Source organism: Passer montanus, unplaced genomic scaffold (assembly GCF_014805655.1).
Source record: "Passer montanus isolate IOZ18808 unplaced genomic scaffold, ASM1480565v1 scaffold42, whole genome shotgun sequence".
In the NCBI taxonomy this organism is placed as follows: domain Eukaryota; kingdom Metazoa; phylum Chordata; class Aves; order Passeriformes; family Passeridae; genus Passer; species Passer montanus.
This window is the reverse complement of record NW_024369041.1, coordinates 5,581,407-5,602,247: the sequence shown is the minus strand read 5'-3', so window position 1 is coordinate 5,602,247 and position 20,841 is coordinate 5,581,407. Positions and strand designations below refer to the sequence as shown.

Sequence of the window (20,841 nt, the reverse complement as noted above, 5' to 3'; positions counted from 1 at the left end):
AGCGGGGGCGCGCGCGGCGCGGCACGCGGCCGGCGACGGCGGCTTTGTGCGCGGCCCGGCGGGGCCGAGAGCGCGGCGACCCCGGGACAGCGTGAGTACCGAGCACCGCCTGCACCCGCGGGGCCGCCCCTGGGAACCGGGAGAGAGGGAGTTCAGGAAAAAAAAAAGAGGTTTTGTGGTTTTTTTTTTTTTCTTTTTCGGTTAAGTTTATGCCGTTAAGGCGGGGTGCGGGAGCGGCAGGACTCGGTGCCGGCCGTTAACGGCGCGGACCCCGCCGTTGGAGCGGCCGTGGGCGCCGTTGGTGCGCCCTGCCATGCGGCAGCCCCAGCGGGCAGCGGGCCCGGCTGGCGCTGCCTTCTGCCCGCGTCCCGACGGGCACTTCCTTCTGCCCCCCCCGCCGCAGGGCTGCCAGAGTTCCGCCCGGAATAACGCCTTGGCTGGAAACGGCCGCTTCCGTAGGGATTGCAGGCAGGGTAATCCGCGAATGAGGAAACCCCGTGCTCGATTTTAACGTCAGATCTGCTTTGCTGATCGTCCGCTCTTTTCCACTTGGTAATTCTGCCTTTGAGTACAAACCATGGCAACAAACAGGCGTTGGAAGAGAGCTACAGCTGTTTCGAATGATTAAGTGTCATAAGGAAAAGGTGCCGGTGTTTGCGGTATTGCAGACTAAATAGCAAGGCTAGAGAACAATATGTGGAAAAGTTTACTGAATAGCATGTAAAAATTAGGTTTAATTAATCTTTTCGATTTCTGTGCTTTAAAGAGGGAGAAGTATAGAATGTAGATGTTTTAGTGTAGGAGTAGCTTTCTAAATTACATTATTAACTCTTTAACAGTCTGATTGGTTTACGGCATAAATTCCTTTAGAAATATTTTTTAAAAGGGTCACTGCCGTAGGTGTGCGTTGTAGGGTGTGTGGGGAGCAGGCTTGCGGCACAGAGCGCCCAGCTAGGCAGGCTGTGAGCTCCAGCGAGGCAGCTGAGGCAGTGCTACGTGCGGGATGAGCTGGGCAGCAGCTGCGAGCTCAGCTGTAACCCGAGCATTTGCTGCATTGAGCCTTCTGGGTGTCACAGCCTGGCAGCGCCCAGCCTGCAGCAGTCGAGGTGCAGCGGCGTCTGGAGCCCTGGCCGGTGCCTGCTCGCATGCTGGAGGCAGATTATCCCCACTCCAGCTGCTTAATTGCACTAGGCAGAGGTAAAAATGCACTGTGTGCTTGCTTGGTGCTGCTTCCTGGGAAAGTGGGTCCTGTGATTGCTGTGGGGTTTTTGGAAAGAGAAATAAAGAGATGACTTGTGTTATTGGGCATAAGGAAAGGCAGTCACTGAGTAATTTGCTGTTACTGGTATTTGGTGAATGCTGTTGAATGGTTTTGTGATTGTTTGCTGTGAAGTGATGGTAATTTATGTCTTCTGAAAAATTATGGGAATTTCCAGAAGGTCCAGAATCCAATTCTCAGACTCGGTGCAGTGTCAGCTGCCTCTTGTAGGCAGGTTATTTCTGGCATGAACTGGGGTAAAGTCATGGTGAGGGGGCAGAGTAAGAAACACCTTTATTCAGCATCAGGGAGCTTGTTAGCAAAGCAGCCAAAGAGAGTGTATGTGTGTTCATGGAGTTCCCTTTGGCTAAACAGGGAAATCTGGGTGGAGAAAGTAGGATTTTTTTGTTTGTTTGTTTTAAACATCCAGTTAGAATAGGGGGTAAAGCCAGATATCTCTTAAAATTGAGTGCTTGAGTCCTCTACTTAGTTGTGGTCTTTGGGGAATTGGGTTGACATATAAAACTTCTTTTACAAGCTACAGGTTTGAAAGGGAGACTTTAATTTACAGAAGTTCAGTTTTTCCTCATTTCTGCCAGTATGCTTGGTTGTCCTTAAAGTTGCCCTCCACTTTGGGAATGGAAAGAGGGAGCATCTGCAAGGAGCTTTTCCTCTGAAAATCTGCAAGGAGCTTGTTGGACCTTCTTATATATATATTTTCATGTCATTACATGCCTCATATGCTTACCTCTAATAGCTGACTCCTGCTTGCTGTGCTCTCAGTCTGTGTTTCTTTGGGCATGTGTGATATATAGTGTGAAATTCAGTTATGTCTTCCATTTAAAGTTTTTCAAATCCCGAACCTATCCCTGGCTGGGTGTCTCCTTGGTGGCCTGCCTATCTTGTGGAACTGATGGAGTCTGGACTTTGCTTTTCCAAGAAGGCGTTTACTTAAGGGTGGTGTTTTGTTGTTGATAGTGGGAATGTTTTTTAAAAATCTCAAGTCATGTGCAGCTGAGTGGCTATGTGCACAGGAGGAGGTCTGTGACATGGCATGGTTTTGCTTTATTTATTTACATATTTTTCCTCTGTGCTTGTGGGATAGCCTGCATCCTCCACATGAGTATTTTGGGGGCGTTGACCTGTCTAGAGGCGTAGGTCTGTGAAAGTAAGGGAGAAGGCATTACGTTTCTCTTCTCAGAATAATCACACAGATATATATTTGGAACTAGTTCTTTTAATACCAGTAGGAAGATAAACCAGTGGCTCACATGTACCTTAATCTGTAGTGTTGTCTGAATCCTGAATGATAACTGCAAGCCACATTCCACACAGTTTCGTTTTAGCTGATGATGTGGTATGTCCTGTTTGTAGTCGGAAACTCATTTATTGACCTGAATAATAGCTCAGAGAGTTAGAAAGAAGGCAGTGTGGGAAAAGTAGAACAGTGTGAGGGAAGACATGGGGACAGTTAAAGAGCCCAAGGACTACAACGTTGGCTTTTTCGAAGAAAAATCTGCTTGTGAGTTTATACACTCAACACTTTGCAATTTCATGATGTGAACTCCACCCTCTCTTAACCATTAGCAATACAAGATCCATTATAGGAAAGTGATGCAAGAGCAAAGGCCCTTTCTTAGCTAATAGAGGTTAAATAATTATTTACTATTTGGACTCTGTAGTTGGAATATTATCATAAACTCTTGCTCCTCCAGCCCTTTCATCTAGTTACCAATTGTAGAGATGACTGACTGGAGGTGAGGTTTGGCTTTTTTTCCTTCCTTGTCTGAGAAAAAGAGTAGCAGCTGAAGTGAAACCTTAAAATGGAAACAAGAATGCTGTGCATTCAGTTGGAGCATTTGTGGAGTTTGATAGACGTATTAGAAAGTATAATGTATCTCCCATGAAGAATTCTCTCATTTGTTTAGCAAGTGCCAGAGCTGAAGCTCCAGAGACACTTGGGTTATATTTAGCCTAATCGCGAGGCAACACCTTTGAAAGTAGGTAATGAAGCCTGATAAAACCTTGAGTGCTCTCTTACGAGCTGCCTGCAGACTGCCTGGCTCAGGGCAGGTCACTGGCTCTGCTGCTGCCCTGCTTAGTGGCTTTTGTCAAGTTATGGGATTGCTTCGTGCCTCAGTTTCCCCATCTGTAAATAGGTCGTGGTGATCCTGCCTTCCCTTGTAAGTACTTGGGGTCTGTTGCTGCAGGATGCTGCATGTGAGCTGTGATAGCAGCATTTTACAGATGTTGGTAACATTTGCACAGTGCTCCATGTGGTTTGACCTGCCCTTGTTTCTCCTCTTTGTCTTTTTCTCCCGCATTTTAAATATAGAATCCGTCTCAAAGGGCTTTTTTCTTTTCCTGTTTTCCCTCGTTATTATTTTTTTGTCCTGTAAAATAACTTTCCTCTTATTTTTTTTCTGTCCCTCCATGTTTTTTCCCCTGGCATCCTGCATGTTCTTTCTGCCAGTCATTTCTTTTGTTCACAGATGTCTTCCTCTTGCTGTTCCTGTCTGTCCTCAGAGCAGCATTTCTCTCCCCTTCATCCGCTGGGATTTCCTTTTCACCTGACTCATCCCCAGTAGGTACATCCCTGGGCTCTCCTTGTGCTTCTGTTCCAGGAAACCCAGCCAGCAGGGAAGGCTTTGCCTGCTTGTCCCCTCTCAGGGGAGATCACTGGAGGCATGGCGCCCTCCCTGCTCGCCTGCTGCATCCTGCTGTGCCTGGATGAGGGCAGGGGCTTTGGGCAAACACTCTTCCAGGCTGTCGAGGAGCCTCCCTGCTCCCTTTTCTCTGTGCCTGGCTTTTACAGCAGAGCAGGGAGATTCCTTGCTTCCTCCAGCAGCGAGGGTCGCAGCACCTTGTTGCTTTGGCAGCCCACGGGGTGAGTGAGGAAGGCTCCTGCCCTGAGCGAGTGCCCGTACTGGCGCCGTGGGCTCGGAGCTCGCCGTGGGCTCGGAGGGCGCCGTGCTGGAGCAGCCGGTTGCTGCAGGGAGGAGCGGCTGCGGGGGCGGCAGGAGCAGAGGCAGAACAGTTCAGAGATGGGCAGGGAAATGAGATGGTTGACTTGAGGCAAGGTGAACGATTTCAGAACAGGAAGCGGGGGGAGGGATTTCTCTGCAGTCTGCTTCCACTTGAGCTGTCCTTAGTATAATCACTGCTGTGCTAGCTGGTCCTGCAGGCAGGGAGAGAGGCTCTGCGGGCTGAGCTGTGTGTTTAGGATGGAATGGTGCTCCTGCACTTTGAGCTTCTGTGGTAAACAATCTTGCTCAAGCATTGTGAAGGAGGGGAAGAATGTATGGTGTAGTTCTCTTTTCTAGCTGGTTTTCCACCAACGGCACAAAGGAAAAAACCGACAGAACACAAAATCCTTTCTTGTATTATTAGTGACTGTTATTCTGTTTTGGCTTGTTTTAAGGGAAGAACATGTCAGCATTTATACAGTTTTGGGGGTTTGATATGCTGAGGGGTTTTTTCAGTTGCCTAATTTTCCCTTTTTTCTTGACAGACATTCAAGCCCTTGGTTGGAAAAAGTGTATACAATTCAATTACTGCAGTAGAATTCCTTGTGGACAAACAGCTGGATTTCATAACTGAAGATAGTGCCTTTCAGCCCTATCAGGTAAGAAATTTGACTAGTGTATAAATACTATCCATTTAATTTGTTTAGAAGCTGTGATTTTACTATTGTTGAAGTGCATTTTATGTTCAAGTTCTGTGCTACAGGAGCAATTTCCTATTGGTTATTAGCAGAGGTTGTTCCTTGTTCTGTGGAAGATTATATTGGGTACTCTATTATTCTAGTTAATCTGATCATGTCAAGGTGTACTGTGCCATGAATATTACTGTAGCACCTTCAGATAAAATACCTGACCCCTTTAAAGGTTAACCAGTACCATTAATTGTAGAGCAGATAGAAGATAGTATCCCTCCTTCTGAAGCTTTCATTTCCAGGTCTTTGCATGATTACAGTGATATTCCACTTACTGATTTTTGGTTCTCTTGGAAAATGAATAACAGAAAATGTTAGTATCTTAAAAAAGAAACACTCTTCTTACTGCTGCCTGCTAAAATTTCCCGTATCCTTGATTTTAATGCCTCTCCATTAATTAGAAACACATTAATATATTAATGTGTGTGTATTTAAAGAGCGAAGAGAATTAGTGATTCCCCCCTTGCCGCTTCAGAAGAAGGTCTAAAAATCTCTTCTATGACAAATAGAAAAATACTTGATACTTCAGTTTGTGCTGAACTGATTGCAATTACAATAGCCATAAATTCCTCCTTATGGCTTGGATGGTACACTGTGGTGATACAGAAATAGTACTTAGAGGCTTGGAATAACAGATGGCCCTGAATAAATGCTATGTAATTTTGTCCTGACACCCCTTCTTCCCTCCTGCTTCACCAAGATGTTTTTTTCCCTCAATGCCAAATACAGATCTAGAAAAAGAGAGTGGCTGAGAGAGAATCCTGGGGAAAGGGAGAGGGAGGTTCAGTTCATGGAAGGGCTGGTGCTTTTGTGTGTCTGTGGTAGGGAAGCCAAACGAGTTGAACATTTCTCATCAGGGTGAGGTTACATGTTATGACTCGAGCTGCTAGCACAGTTTGGCTCTGCTGCAGACGGCAGCTCCCACTCAGACCCTGCACTAGCACCTTCAGTCCTCTAAACCAGCACAGCCTTGATTTTGGAGCACAGGAGGGGGGGACACGGCGCGGGGGAAGAGCCTGTGATGTTGATGAGCTGAGCTGGATTAGCCCAGGGTGCATCCAGTGCTGCAGCTTCCTCCACGGAGGGGGTCAGGGTGACGCAACACAGAGTGGGATATCCTCCTTTGGCAGCAGCAACCTCTTAAATCAGCTGAGCCATGAAGTGTAAATTCACCCTCGCAGTCCAGCCGCAATCTTCCCGATTCATTTTACAAAGCAAATACTGGCGCTACTGTCTGTCCTTTGCCTGAAATCTGTCAGGATCATGTGTCTGGTAATGCTCATTCCAGTAACAGTAATCAATCTCCTTTTGGCAGTGGATCATTTCTGATCTGAACAAAGCAAACGGAACATAGGAGGACTGCCTTTTGTTAAACAATGCCATTGCCAGGCAGTGACACAGCGATGTTCTATCCATTTTAAGCCCTCCAAAGAATATTAAATGATAAGGCATTAGACTTGGAAGCACCTTAATTTGGGAAGGTGCATTCAGATTGAAGGTGTCATTTTGTAAAATATGTCATTTGAACAGACAAAATATATCTTGATCAGTAATACGAAATTAGCAGTGTTGACGACTTCACTTCTCAAAGTCATATTCACCAAAAATTGCTACAAAGCAGTAGCTTGTCGAAAATAGTTCCAGAGATAGGCTTGTTCTCCCTAACTGTTGGCCTCTGTTTTTGACACATAGAGGGCAACTCTGTGTTAGATCAGGCGGTTTCCTCCTCTCATGGAGAAAATAGTTACCTATTGAAACCTGAGATGAGGGCTGTTGATCTGTATCCATCCTGAGTAGTTTGGTGACAAGATACTTAAATTGTTTATTTTAACGTTACAAGGCGTTTCCTGACAGAGATGCCTCTAAGTACTAAGGCACCCAGAATCTGCATTTTAACTGGATATTGCTTGGATATTGAGTGTAGTAGCATAAAAGAGCATTGTGCTCACTGATGAATAGTGCAAAGATTTCTTTATTTGAATAGTTATAAAAAGCTTGAAAAATGTTTTTCATAGCAATATCTCTTCACAGGGCTGGCAATATCTCAGTGCCAAGTTTTACAAGTTAATTGTGTAGATAAGAACTTTACTGAATGATCATGTCTTCAAGAGAATACTAACTATATGTACTAACAGTGTGTTAGACAGAAATATTAGCTTTATTACTGAGACTTATTTTCTGCACAAAGATAGCTGAAGTGGGAGGATTGTTTCTATTCTTTTTGCATGCTGTTTTCTGTTAATGCTAGAAATCACATTCCTAGCCATTAGTCACTTAATGTAAGGTCGTTTGTACTTGTATGTTTTTTTGAAAGACCTCCCTTTTCTTTGCCATAATACCAGGTCCTAGAGAAATCTTTGGTAACTTCCTGTTAGTATCTCCTTTGCAAGAAAATGGTGGTTTTGCTCCCTTGTTTAGTCTGTAAAAGCATTGATCTCCTTGTGAGCAGGAGACAGAACTGAGGAATCATTCTTTGCAGGGATGAGTTAACTTTGAGTCTTCTGAAACGTGTTCAGTTTTTTGTTTAAGCTCTCATGGCTGCACATTTTCAATATGAAGTCCTTAGAGACCATGTTGACCTAAACACTTTTTTATTGCATTTTGCTGTCAGTGCCTAAAATTCCAGTATCTTCCTGCCAAAACAAACAAAGTTTGAATTTGTGTGGGAAGACTCCATTTCACTTTAGATACAATTCTTAACTACTGACTAATTTTTCCCATCATTACATAGACTCATAATACTGGTAATGGGCAGCAGACGAGTATTTGGTATGAATTCTGCTCACATCAGTTCTGATCAAGAAACAGTGGTGTTTCACATAACTATTGGGCCAAAAGGCTTCATGAATAAGGTGCTGCTGTCCAGTGTAAAGGTGACAACTGCTCAAAGCAGAGAAAACAGCACACTTGGCATCCTTTCAGACTTGGCAGGAAAAACAAAGTTTGAGTAGGCAAAGAACTAAATTACTGTCGTTACCAGAAGTGGTTCTTCCAGAACAAGATTAAAGAGACTTTGGCAGGACTTCTGGGGAATTGTGACCCATGCATTCCCATGGCATGTCTGCTCTTTGCATAAATAAACATGTTTCAATTGTTAAGAGATTCAGTGACCTTGCTGAGGGCTAGATGAATATCATTAGTAAAAGTAGGGTATGCTGCTGCATTATATGAGCCCCCTTCCATGTCTTCACAAGGTTTGCTGTACCAACTGTAACACTTGAATTTGTTATTTACTGCTAAGTGTGCATGTGGTTCTTCTTTTGCCTTTTGTGTGTACTGCTTAGAATCCTGCCCTTCTCTTTAGAAATCGCTTGGATTCTGTGTGTGTGGTGTCTTAAACACCAACCTACAACTTGTTTCCGGTGGCTTTTATCTCTGTTGTTTCATGGAGGATGTAAACTGTATTATTCTCTATGTGAAACTTGTGTGTGACTGAGTGACTCATTCATTAATCTGGGATGGTCAGACCATTTAGTCATGTAGTTCTTTTTATGGTGGTGAGGAGGGGATCTTGAGGATAAAGCAGATGTGAAGGTTTGCTGTGGTACTTTCCTTAGCAATGGAATGAAAATTCTGTCCTTTGCAGGAAACAGACATAAAGTTTACAACATGCATTTTTAATATCAAATTAGTATCTATAGGAAGTTTAATCTTGAAATGGACATGTAGGTTAGGTCTTTAATGTGAATTCCACTTTGCATTCATAATATATCATGTGTGTTCTGTGTTTAAAAATTCACTAGTGTAGTGGGTTTAATAATGGTTCTCGGTATAGTCTGAAAATGAACACCTTTCCAAAAAGCTGTTTTAAGGAAAAGTTACAGTTAAGTGTACACATGTAAGTGTCACCTAAATCAGATACTTTGAACTGAAGTGGTTTTCTGTAATAAGTTACTTGTACTGTTCTGTGACATCTATGTGTGTCTGTTTTGTGATACACATATTAAGTTAGGCAGCAGCAAAGCTAATCATGCCTTAATTTGTTTAAGCACTGTCTTTTACTTGAAGGGCTATAGATGGGGATGTGAAGCATTAAAGCCCAGCATATGGTATGTGTGACCTCATCAGAGTGGTGTTTTTGTCTGGGTGGTGTTTGGCAGTGCCCGTCACGGACACTGTTGGACTGAAGTGTGTGATTCTGCTGTTGCTGGCTGGAGCAGCTGGAGTCAACTGCATTATGCTTTGGACAAGCAAATGAAGAATAACAAAAAGTGTTTTATATCGTGGTTTTTTCATAGTAAAATAGGCTTGTGGAAAGATCTGGAAAGACTCTGCTTTGCCTGAAGCAGTGAGTGCATTTCAGCTGTGTCTGGGTCGGGCAGAGCAAGAGTGCATGATTGATTATATACTTCCAAATATGTACATACTGTGTGTGATAATGTATTTCCAAAGGATTTCTGAGCACACAGCACTGGAGCAAATGTGCACAGTGGAGGCAGGACAGAATTCAAATGAAGTTCCTTCACAATCTTTAAATATCCTGCAAAGGGTATTTTACCACTTAGGGAGGAAAGTGGAAGGGTGCACAGTCTTTAAAAAGTCCTCTTGCTTATTTGATTTAAAGAAAAAAAATCTTGCTGAGAATGAATATTTATGGTGAGATCTCTCGTCAGGCCTCACACTCTCCTTCAGAATTTTTTTTTTTTTTTCCTGGGAGACAAACCTGGTTGCTTGAGTGTTTCAAAATGGTACAGTCTGCCTGTCTACCTCTGTGCTGAAGGTTGCAGATGTAAAGATAGGGCAACGAGAAATCCCCCGTGGGAGGTGTTGCATGAACAGTGATAGGCACCTGTACTTTGCTCTTTTTCTAAATGTGTGTGGCACGTCTGAATGCTGGCAGGTCAAATGTCTAACACGCCTTAAAGATTGTTGAAATAATCAACTTTCTCACTAATCATGAAGTAGGTACATCAGATACAGGACCTAATCCACTCTTATCTTGATCTATTACATATTCAAGTCATATATGCCATTAAGAAAGACTTGAGTGAAGGGCTATGGGCAACACCACTGCTCTGCTTTTCTGTTCCTTTTGGGCAGACATTGGATATTTCAGACCTGGATGTCTTTGGGTTCTGTGACTTGTTTGCTTGTAGTAGGAGCAAGTAAGCTGGGCTTGTATAGTAATGACATGTGCACATAAAAAATTCTTTAAACATCTTGAAACAGGGATAAAATAGTATTTTTCTGTCTGTATTTTAAGCACCCCATAATTATATGTGCACTCATCTTTCAGACTTCTCTTACTTTAGGCTTCAGGCTTAAAAATAACTACTGCAGCTGAAAATTGCTTTTCCCATAAACTTTAACCTCCACTGATGGGCAGGCAGGAGCTTTTGGGGTTGGACCCACCCTTTGAGGTTGCCAGGAGCAGCTTGGGAGCTCCGGGTGCTGGCCACAGAACCTGTGCACTCCCCTCCTGCTTTCGGTTCCTCCACAGACAAAACCCAGGCACACACAGCTTTGTGCATCTTTAACTCCTCTCAGTGTTGTGCTGAGGAACTGTCTCGATTCTTTCCCATGTCTCTGGACCACCCATAAGGAGTCCAGCTGGCTTCCCTGGCAGCCTTGTAAAGAGCCATGGTCTAAACAGCTCGTTACCGACACGTCGGCGTTGCAGCGTTGGGCTCCAGCATGTGGGGAAGCACAAAGCTGGTCCAGCTAGAAGTGGGTCAGATGACTCACCCAGTCCTCACTCCCAGCAACACGTGCAGGACAGGAGAGTTTCATCCCAGTGCTCGCAAAAGGAGAGGAATGAGGGAGGAGGGATTGGCACCCTCCATTTGTAGAGTCAGAGGGATGAGTACATCATCTGCCCTAAGCCTGTATTTGTGCTCCTCTTTGAAGAAGAGCTTCTTGTTTGAGAACTTCCTCTGTTTTCTCAAAAGAGGTGGAATAAAATGGCCCCTTTCTGTTTTACCTTGATCTGGTGAGAAGTAAGAGCTTCAGTCACCTTTTTTGTCTCTCAGCAAGGTTTGGCACAGGAGTGGAGTTGTTCAGATCTGCCAAGCCCTAGGGAAGTGAGCAGTGTGGAGGGGAGGCCATCAGTCACAGGAGGTGACGCAGCTGCCACAAATAGTGTGGCTCCACCAGTTCAGGTGGAACTGCTGAAGCTGTGGGAAGATACACAAGGAAGAATGGGGAAAGAGCTGGGAGGTCCTTGGGATAAGCTGGGGTTATCCCAGTGCAGATGGCACTCAGATCCATAGGAAAACTGTTTTCCTTCCTCGGTCATATTCTTTCTACAATTTCTGCAAAACTAGTTTAATGATTTGATTTCATTAATCCTACTCTAGGAGGTAGTATTTAAGTAAGTAATTAAAAGACTGGATTTCAGAATGGAAGAGATAGAACAAAACATGCTTCTTCTTTGAAGGTGAATATTAAATCCTTTTACTGAAGTATTTTGGTACTTCTGAAAAGCCATGCTTGGGATTACAGAGTTTAAAAATACATCCAGTGTTTCTGGGTAAAAATTTCCTGTATTTGATCACAAGTGATTACTTTTTCACCACTAAAAATCCATGGAAAATACCACTCAGTAGTAAGTGAAGGAAGCCTTATTCTTGGTTCTGAGTCCTTAAAATTTCCATTTCATCTATTAAAAATGAAAGTTTCAAGTATTTTTCTTGTGTGGTGGTCCTGACCAGCCCTGCTTCTGTAATGCAGACTCAGAGTCAGCTCCTAGAGAAGTCTGTTTCCCATTATAACCAGTTGCTGCTTTGCCCCTGTGTTCTTGGTTTCCCAAGTTGCTCTTTGTTGGGATTGGAAATCCTCGTGCTTTAGGGATCCCAGAAGTGTGAATGCAAGTAAGCTCTGCAGTGTTGCATGGGACTTTGTACCCAGAGCAGGAAGAGAGTAGGCATTCCTGCATTTCAGGTAGGGGGAAACTTGAGTTTCATGAAAATGTGTTCTTATCCAAATTAAACCTTATCTTGACACGATAACACAGTTGCTCATTTGGTGAAGTGCTCATGGGTTTGTTTGCTTTCGTTCCTCCCTTGGACACAATGTCCCTTTGTTCTGGCTGCCACTCTACACCTTTTTCTTACAGAATGTATTTTTGAAATTACACTAATAGAAGTAATAATTTGTAGTCTGGGGTTACTGCTTCACAGGAATTCTGCTCCACAGCCTTCAGCAAGCTACAGTTAGTAGAGGTTAAGAGCTATAGCAGTTCCAGGTTTGTGTACCTAATTCTTTTTCCAGGCCAGACATCTGGGGAGAAACTCAAGTAATTTTATACCAACTTGAATTTTTAAAATTAAAACCAAGAATGAATCTTGCTGTATTCTTAGATGTCGGAATAACTTTACCAAGGGCTTGATGTACAGAGCATTATTTATTTTTAACAGTATACTAGTAATTACAGTTATAAAGTCTTTTTACTACTATTGTTTGTAAATACTGCAACCCCCCTTTAATCTAGCAAACATTTCCTGTCTTTTGAATGGAATTAAAGTTAACTGTTCCCTTTCTTCCCTAACCTCCTCTTCCTGAGTGTATCTGCTAGTATTATTGAGGGTAGTATTTTAATGTTTTTGCTGAGCAAGTGAGTTTTAGTCGTAGTAATTTCTGTGCATCTCACTAATTATTACATTTTTTGTGATTTTAGTTGTGAATTTTAACCATGCAATTTAGAAATTATATTTTGAGCATAGAGGCAGGGGTTTTACCCCATTTGAATGTTTTCTTCCCTTTCATTGTCTTATCACCATGTCACACCATTTTGGTACATGGGAGATAAAATCAGGTTAAAGCAGGTTTCAGAATGCATAAGACTTGGTGGCTGAATTATGATGCTTGACAGGCTTGAGCTTTTTTTCTTCCCCATGTGATGTAGCTCACTTTTGAATTATGTCTTCAATAGGAATTTTTTTGGTTCTACATGCTAGGAGATTTGTCTGTGAAAAAATATGGTGAAATAGAAGATCATTGTATCAATTTTAAACTCTGAATGACTTACCTAAGTTTACCCCAGGGAATTTATTGCAGCAATAACTGAAACATCCCTGTTTTCTGATTAGCAATTTAATCTTTCCTCTTTGCAAGACCGTTATTCATCGGTTCTATAAAAGGCATATCCACTGCTTTCTCTAGAGTTGCAGAGAGCTGTGGTGTTAATCCAGCTGTGATATATGTCCCAGCTGGTCAGATCTGTTATTTATAGGGAAAATTCCTAAAAAGGCTCCAGCAGGTCGTAATGGAGCTCTCTACAGGAAAAAAAGATAGTGCTGCTTTAAATCCTGTTAGAAATTAACTTTGAAAAGTTCTCTGCAAATACAGTGGTACTTTTAAAATATGAGAAAAATGAGTTTTATTTTGATCTACTTTGATAATACCAGCGTGTGGGCCAACATGTATGTATTTGTATTCTAAGAAACACATTATCAGATTAATCTGTGAAAGCCTGAAAATAAAACATTAATGTAATTCAGTGTGGGCTAAAACACTGGGGTTTCAAGAACATTTGGATGGTATCTGATGTATTCTTTCTGCCTTAAAAAAAAAAAGTTAAAATATTTTTGTTGTTTGTAGGGATTCATCTTCTGCCCATAATCCTCAGGAGTTACAGAGAAGAGGAGCTGGATAGTTGGCAAGTTGTATGTTGCCAGAGTTCCTATTTGGCAAATAGGATTGAGGATATGCAGAAGAGACTAGGTAGCTGTGTGATTACTGTTGGTAATGTAAGCTGGTGGTAGTTCAAATTCCAGAGCAGGGAGTCATTCACCAGAGTGATACACTGGTGGATATCTCTGGGAGCTGGTGTTGATTCTAGGATCTGTCATCACACAGGCACAGATTGGACAGTTTTCTGCAGTTTTCTTCTGCAGACTGAACTGAGAGGCCTTTGCTCTGCTTCAGTAAGCTCTCAGTTACCAGTAGTCTTGTCAAGGAATATGGTATTGCTGAGCAATGGAACTGTAAAAGCTTTGATGGAGGTGACTGCTGTGAGCTAGGAGAGGACCTGTCTGGTCAGTCATTTTCTGTGGTGATGGTGGGGCACAGCCTTCCTCCCAGCTGCCACAGCAACCTCTGCTGTCCCTCGTGCAAGGAGGATGTGTCTGTTGTAAAGTGGTCAGTGTCTGAGCAGGCCTCTTGGCTTGGTTTCTGGTTGCCCAGTAGTCCAGACACCTAGTGACCAACAGAATGTACTTTCTTTTTTTTTTTTTTTTTGATTCAAGACACCTTCATCTATACAGCTTGTCCTTCAGCTGATGTGATTTGGTTCTTGTTGCATACCTTCTGAAAGCTGTTCACAATTCACAGGATGTCTGGTTCTCAGTTTAAATTTTAATATCAATGTACAAAATAGATTTCTTCAATCTACTTACTTAGCAGGTCTCCTTGTTAGCATCAACTTCACTCTGCTAATTGCTTGCTTCAGGGAAATGTCTGCACTTTGAGGTTTCTTTTCCCATAGTGGCAGTGAGTTGCTTAGTGACTCAAAGGCTGTTCCAGTATCGCCACATGACTGAGTGGCTTAAGACCAGTACTCCCTCCCTGTTTCTCTCACAATTAGAAAAAACAAAATGCCAAATTAGTACAAGTTGCATATTGCTGAGATAGATGGTGGTGATAAAAAAGTGGAGCCTGCCCTGAGGAAGCGGAAGGAAATGTGATTCAGTGGAAAATGAAAGAAAAGCAAATGTGTGGCTGTGTCAGCAAAATGAGAGGGAAGGTGGACATGGAGCAGTGTAGTTCATTTGACCTTCGTTTGTCTGCATGTGGAGAATATAAGTAGTACAAACAGTCACCACAGTGTTCTAGGTGGAAGCTGAAAGCCCCTTTGTCTTGTGGGTAGGAGCCACTTTTTTTGGGAAGTCTTAGATGCTAAAAGATACCTGACTTTGGGGGAAGAGTTAGCTTTTCTGATCCAGATTGTCCTAGCTGCTCAGAGAGTAATACATTTTCTGAGCATAAGGGTCATCTATTTTTTTAATCTCTATTTTCAATTGCAAGACTATTGTAGATGCCACTAGAGCAGCTTTTAGGTGGGTTATTGACAATATTTGTCTAGCCCAGGTTTGGTTTTGCTTATCAATTGGTTGTTGCTTATTTTGCTGCTGGACGTTCATCCTATCCATGTTCATGGTGTTCTGATTTCCCCTCTGCCTTCCCACACCAGATTGTCATCTACAGATAGAAGAATAATAAACTGACTTGTAAAATAGAAGTTTTACACTATGCCCATTTCACCTGAGATATTGATAGTTTTATAGGAAGGCAAATACCTCTATTGATTTTTGTGTTAGTAAGTTAAAATAATGGAGAATATTAGACTACAAGTCAGATTTTTTCCCTCCCTGTATATTTATGTTCCTAATGTTAGTATACCAGTTATGCTTCCAGAACTGAACAAATCAGTGTAATGATGCATCTTCAAGCCTGAAATCAGAACTTGAGAAGTGTATGTAGCCCTGATCTCTTGGTTCTCAAACCTGATAATTAAAATTTAAAAATCAGTTTCAACTCCTGAGGTAAAATGAGGAAGGGAGTAGGAGTATGTGGGGAGGAGTATTATGCATAGGGAAGAGTGGGGAGCAGCAGAAAAATCGTTGATAGCTTTTCCTGAGAAATGTTAGCTTTACTGACAGTTGGAAAATCACTAAATTTGTATCCTCATCTTTTTTCCCCTTGTAATTTTAACTTCCTACTTACAGAAACATAGTCGTTGCAGTTACACACTGAAAATAACCCCTAATCTTTAAATGTTTGTGGTCTGAACTATCTATAAACATTTGTCCTTGGAACAGAGCACTGCGAGCCCCTTGCTGGGTGGGGATTAGTTATCCCAGTGGTGTGTGCTGGCCCTGCGTGCGGGGCGAGCGTCACTGCCCATCCCTGCTTTCCCCAGGGCCGTGCCTCTGCGCACGTGTGAGCAGGGCTGACCTCGCCTCGACTTTGTTTCTGCTTTAGGGGTCAGGCTTGTGCCTTCAAGCTTGACTTAACTGGTTCAGATGCAGCCCAGCAGCTGCCGGGTTTGAATGAGGTAAATTGTGACTGTGCGCTCAGAACAGCAGAAAATAGGTCAAGTGTGGGCTGGGTTTACATAGAAAGCGCTAGCGTCGCCTGGTAAGCCTAAGCCTCTTCTCTCAGCTCAGACAAAGCCGTTTAAGGTAAACTGGGAAGTTACAATCTCCCCAAAAAACTTTCTAGCCTTTCTAGCTTTCCAGCCTTGGTGCTTGTGGGTGGCGTTGCCCTCGGTGAGAGGCGTGGAGCAGGAGGGAGCTTGCCCTGGTCGGGTGGATGCATTCCCAGAGCTGTCCCCTCTGCTGTGGCTGTGCCTGGCTGACCTCCTGCCCAGCAGCTGCACTGGCGTGGCAGCTGGGGTAGCCTTTCACTTGTCACAGAGAAATCAGGAATATTCTCCTGACCAGTGGTTTACGCATGCTGTGCGTCTAGGAGGAAGCTGCAGGAGATCTGTATTTAGACTCATCTAAATTTGGTCGTTTCCCTCCTAAGCTCTGGTGTGGTCTGTGTGGCAGCCGCAGTGCCTGCCTGGTAATACCCTCAGGGGTGTCAGTTGCTGCCAGTTTTTCTGTGTTTTAGTTAGATTCTTATCTTTTGCCACTGGGAAAAAAAAAAGTCTGGTAGCAGAACAGATGGATACTACCAGTTCATAGGTGATGTTCTTGTTGTGATATTTGGTATTCTGCCTATCTGCATTTTGTGTGTTTTTTCTCACTCTGATGTCAGGCAGGACAATGTTAAAATTGAAGGTTTGTTAAAAATTACTGTCAGTGAAAGAGATTACAGATCAGTGATATAATCATGTATGTCAGGTGACATAATCAGTGAAAGATGAAAGAAAAGGATTTTGCTGGTTATCAAGAAATGAAAATAAGGAGAGAGTTGTACAGGTCTGCTTTCAAATGAGGTAAAAATTGACATGAATGTGTTTGAGGCTGAGTGCAGGTACAATATTTCCTCTTTATGGGAGAAATCAATCAGAAATCGGTATTAGAGGACTAGTATAAATTCTCAGCTGTTTAGATTTTGAAAAGTGCTTTTTGCTGCTACTGTTCTGCTCTCTGAAGACTTGTGGCAATCAGGAGGGAAGTGTTGGCTTGTTTTCACACTGCAGTTCTCATACCTAATTTCTATGCAGCTGAAGTTCAGTGCAGTTGTACAAATGAGTTGCTGCAAAAGAAAGAGAAAAAGAGTTGGGGTCTGATTTTATAGAAGCTAATATTCACTTACGAAACAAGAACAAAACTGAAGGTTCAGGACACTTTGAGGTTTTCTTTTACACTGTTTGAATTTAAATGTAGTCCCTCCATCATTAAAGTCCTGACAAAATGCTTATTTCAATGTGCAGTGCATACTGTGTAAACATTGTAAACAGGACTGTCAAGTTGGTTATGTACTAGTTTCATCTAATTCGTGTCCTAAATTATCAGAAAACCTCTAAGCAGCCAGAGGAAGCTATAGTTAATTAAGCCACAGATGGTGAGGACTAATGTGGCGTTGACCTTTGCGAGGACTGCAAAATCTACTTAGTCTTTCTCTGGAAAACACTAGCTGAAATGAGTTCCTACTGATATTAGGAACATGTCCTTGATGCATGAAGCCAAATGCAGAGACACCATGACCAAGGAATGAGGTTTCCCAAATGAAGGTTTGCAGGTTCCTAATGTGTGATGTGTGTTGAGATGTAGTCTTCAGGGCTCTGATTTAAGCCTTTTTAATGCCAAAAGCCACTGTTTTTCTAGGACTGGCTTACTTGGAATGCATATTGTCAGTTCTCCTTCTCTTCTTCACTGACAGTGGGGAGTTGGCAGCTGACTGGAGTGTGTGCGCTGTCCCATAAGCAGCACGCAGGCTGTGACTGGGGGTAGGAGCAGCTACTGGAATCTTCTTTGTTCCTCTTTGCTCCAGGGCTTCATCTCTCGATGAACTCATTTCTGCCTCTCAGGTGTTTGAACGATGACTTGGAAGAGTGTTTTAAAATGCTGAGGAAATGTGTTGCTTCAGTAGTTCAGGACTTGTGGAGGAGGTAGCTGTGGAAATATGTAGGCCTTCCATGCACAGTCATACCTGCTGCCCAAAATGCAAAAGGAGCTTCTGGTCATTTGAGCCTTTCAGAGCACTTTGGATGGTCTTTGGGCAATGGGTAGGTTCAGCACATCTGGGGATAGCTCTCAGTGTCTTGGACAATATTTTTTTGTGGATGGAGAGCAAGTAGAATTCTCATTGGGATCTTGACTTGTTTTTCTGTGGGTACTATCTTGAAATTCCTGTTTGATCTCAAAGGAATTTTGATGCATGGGAAGTGATCTAAGCACTTGTTCACCTGTGACTCTGAATGATAAATTATTTTAAATTATTTTATTATGTCTGAATAAACTCTCTGAAAATGCTTCTGTGAACAAAAATTTCTCCTTCCTGGTTAGACCAGTATGATATCATAACCTGATGGTATGGTCTGTGGTTTCAACCTGCTTGTATCATTTTGCACAAGGATAAAGAACAGATACACTCAGAAAAGCACAGCATCTTTTTGATACTTGGGGAAAATTTCATTCTCTGTTCTTCTCAGGACTTCCTTGCAGTCAAACACATCCCCAGCAGCAGGTGAGAATGATCACCTTGAGAAACATGCAGCTGACCCAGTTCTTTGGATAATTTAGTGTAAAGTCCAGTCCACCAGAAGTGAATCCCTCTTTTGATCTAGAAAGAAGGAAGAATATCAGCAGAGATGTGAAAAACTAGTCATAGATTGGCAAGCTTCTGGTAGTCACATTGCCTCATGTGACTGTTTTCCAGAAGGGCAGGAGGTGTTATCTCAGCCATATTCTTCTAGCCCATAGGTCCTTTGTCTTCTTCCCAGAGTTGCATATAATCATTTGTGGAGCAAGAGGCACTGCCACATGAAGTACATAAAGAGCTTCCTCCAGTAGATTTGAAGAAGAATATAACAGTCCCCTTTATTTGATTTGCATCCTGATTTGCATAAGGATTTCAAACCGGTATTAACATCCTTCTGGAGGAGATATTCCAGGACTTGTGGAAAAACTAGTTTAGGAAGAGGGTACCATAACTTCTGTTTGTAAAAACTACTTTCAAATGAGGAAAAGTCTGGAGGAAAATCCTGCAGGGCATTTAAATCTTCTGGAGGTTAGTCTGTCAATCATGCTGCATTAGCTAAGAAGAGGAAAACTGAGGGTTACAATTGGCAAGGTTCAATTCTGTAGACAGGAATTGTACTTGAGTAATACAAACACAGGGTAAGGAAAAGAACTGGGAACTGCAGAGTCATCTGCTTGTCTTCAGTGTTAAACTGGGGAAGAGACTGCAAGTCATCACCTTTGCCTGTTTTTGCCAGAGTTGTTGATGTGTGCTGAGACTGTGTGGTTAATGCCACTGCTTTATAGTTTTAACACATTATGCAATTAATTTCCTGGGTTTTTAGATATTCAGATTTAAGACTGCAGATGGGAAAAGGTAAGTCATGGCACACACATTTTTTTTCATAGATACATGTACACAAAAGAGCAGAGTTTTGATATTACAGAAACTTGCTCTGTTAGTATTTTCCCCCCCAAGCTGTGATTGATGTGTTAAATGTGTATTGTGTGTATATTTAGAAACTCTGGGTTCTCTTTGATATCATCCACATAATCCCAGTCACACCTGCATGCAGTTTGTGTAATAGGTCTTTGACCTAACTTCTTGTGTTTTTTGTAGCTCATCTTTGAGCTCGTTTTTCTCCAGGGATGAGGAGGTAAATACAAAATGGACTTTGCAGTCCCCTTTTCTAAATGTTCACAGGGAGCAGTCTCAGCCAAAGATGCTGATGTCATGCATCTGAACAGGAGGTAGAGGTTCAAATGTACTATATGTAGGATGGACAGTATCTTCAGTGTCAAGTTCAAAGAAGGCCAAGATGCTTAACAAGGATGTGAAATCTTAAGAAAAAAAAGCACCAGTGTGTGTTGCCTTCAGGAAACAAATCAAAAGTGGCTTAAGATGACACAGAGACTCGAAAACTTTAAAGAACTCATGGAAATAGTATAATGTTAAGAGTAACAGATTTGATTTCATGGTGCTTAATCAGTGTGTATAATCTCAAAATGAGGATATAAATTTTCTTAGATGCGACTGAAGACATTACTCAAAATGTACAAGATCTGCACATGAACTACATTTGTAGGTCAGCCAAACTCAGTATTGCAGTCCTCAGTCTGTTGCTTAGATCCAGTGCATGTGGATCTGAGCAGGGAAATTTTTGGTGCAGGAGACTCTTGCAGCTGCTGTGGAAGAGAGTGCATGGGAAGGAGGACAGATGATTGATCATCACACAGCTCCAGTTCCAGGATCTGTTGTGTTCCCCTGGCAAATACCCTCTTTCTAGTGGTGGTGCTGTTGTTTCTGTATGTAGGATCATTGCACAAAAGGATTTGCAGATGCAGACAGAATAGCTAATACTCTTTCTTGAACTGCTTTGGGAGAGGCCATCCTTGAATAAATTTTAGTTATGACCCTCTTATAGTGCTAGCAGCATACTTACCTGGTTGGTATTTTGAACCTTGTGGTAGAAGGCCTGTTGATCTTCCTTCACTCTCGCTTTGTTCCAATTTACATGTATTAAAATGATCATCCTGACCACTTCTGCAATCCAAGGCCATATCCGCTGTAAAAGCGTAAGGATAGAGTAATTTTCTCTTATAACCAAAGTGTTGATGCGTTCTCCATAGTGGAGCACTGCGAATCTCCAAGTGTCAGGAAGAGAATTTTGAATTGGAAATAGATATCCTGTGATCAGTGGGCTAGCAGGAATAATCTCATCCAGATGAATAGAGAAATTGCTTGTGTCACTGGAGGGCCTGGCAGCAATGCACGATTCACTGGGTGTTACTTGTAT

The 20,841-nt window shown here is 42.5% G+C and overlaps 1 protein-coding gene across 5 annotated transcripts in view; it reads left to right on the top strand.

The window, feature by feature from the left end:
• Window positions 1-20,841, top strand: part of JMJD1C (jumonji domain containing 1C) — a 159,893-nt gene that overhangs the window by 98,707 nt on the left and 40,345 nt on the right. For all 5 annotated transcript variants that reach the window (XM_039719721.1, XM_039719722.1, XM_039719724.1 and 2 more), the window contains one exon: window positions 4,770-4,883. In XM_039719721.1, the coding sequence (XP_039575655.1) occupies window positions 4,770-4,883 (114 nt within the window). Of the gene's footprint in view, window positions 1-4,769; window positions 4,884-20,841 lie in introns of those variants that run through there.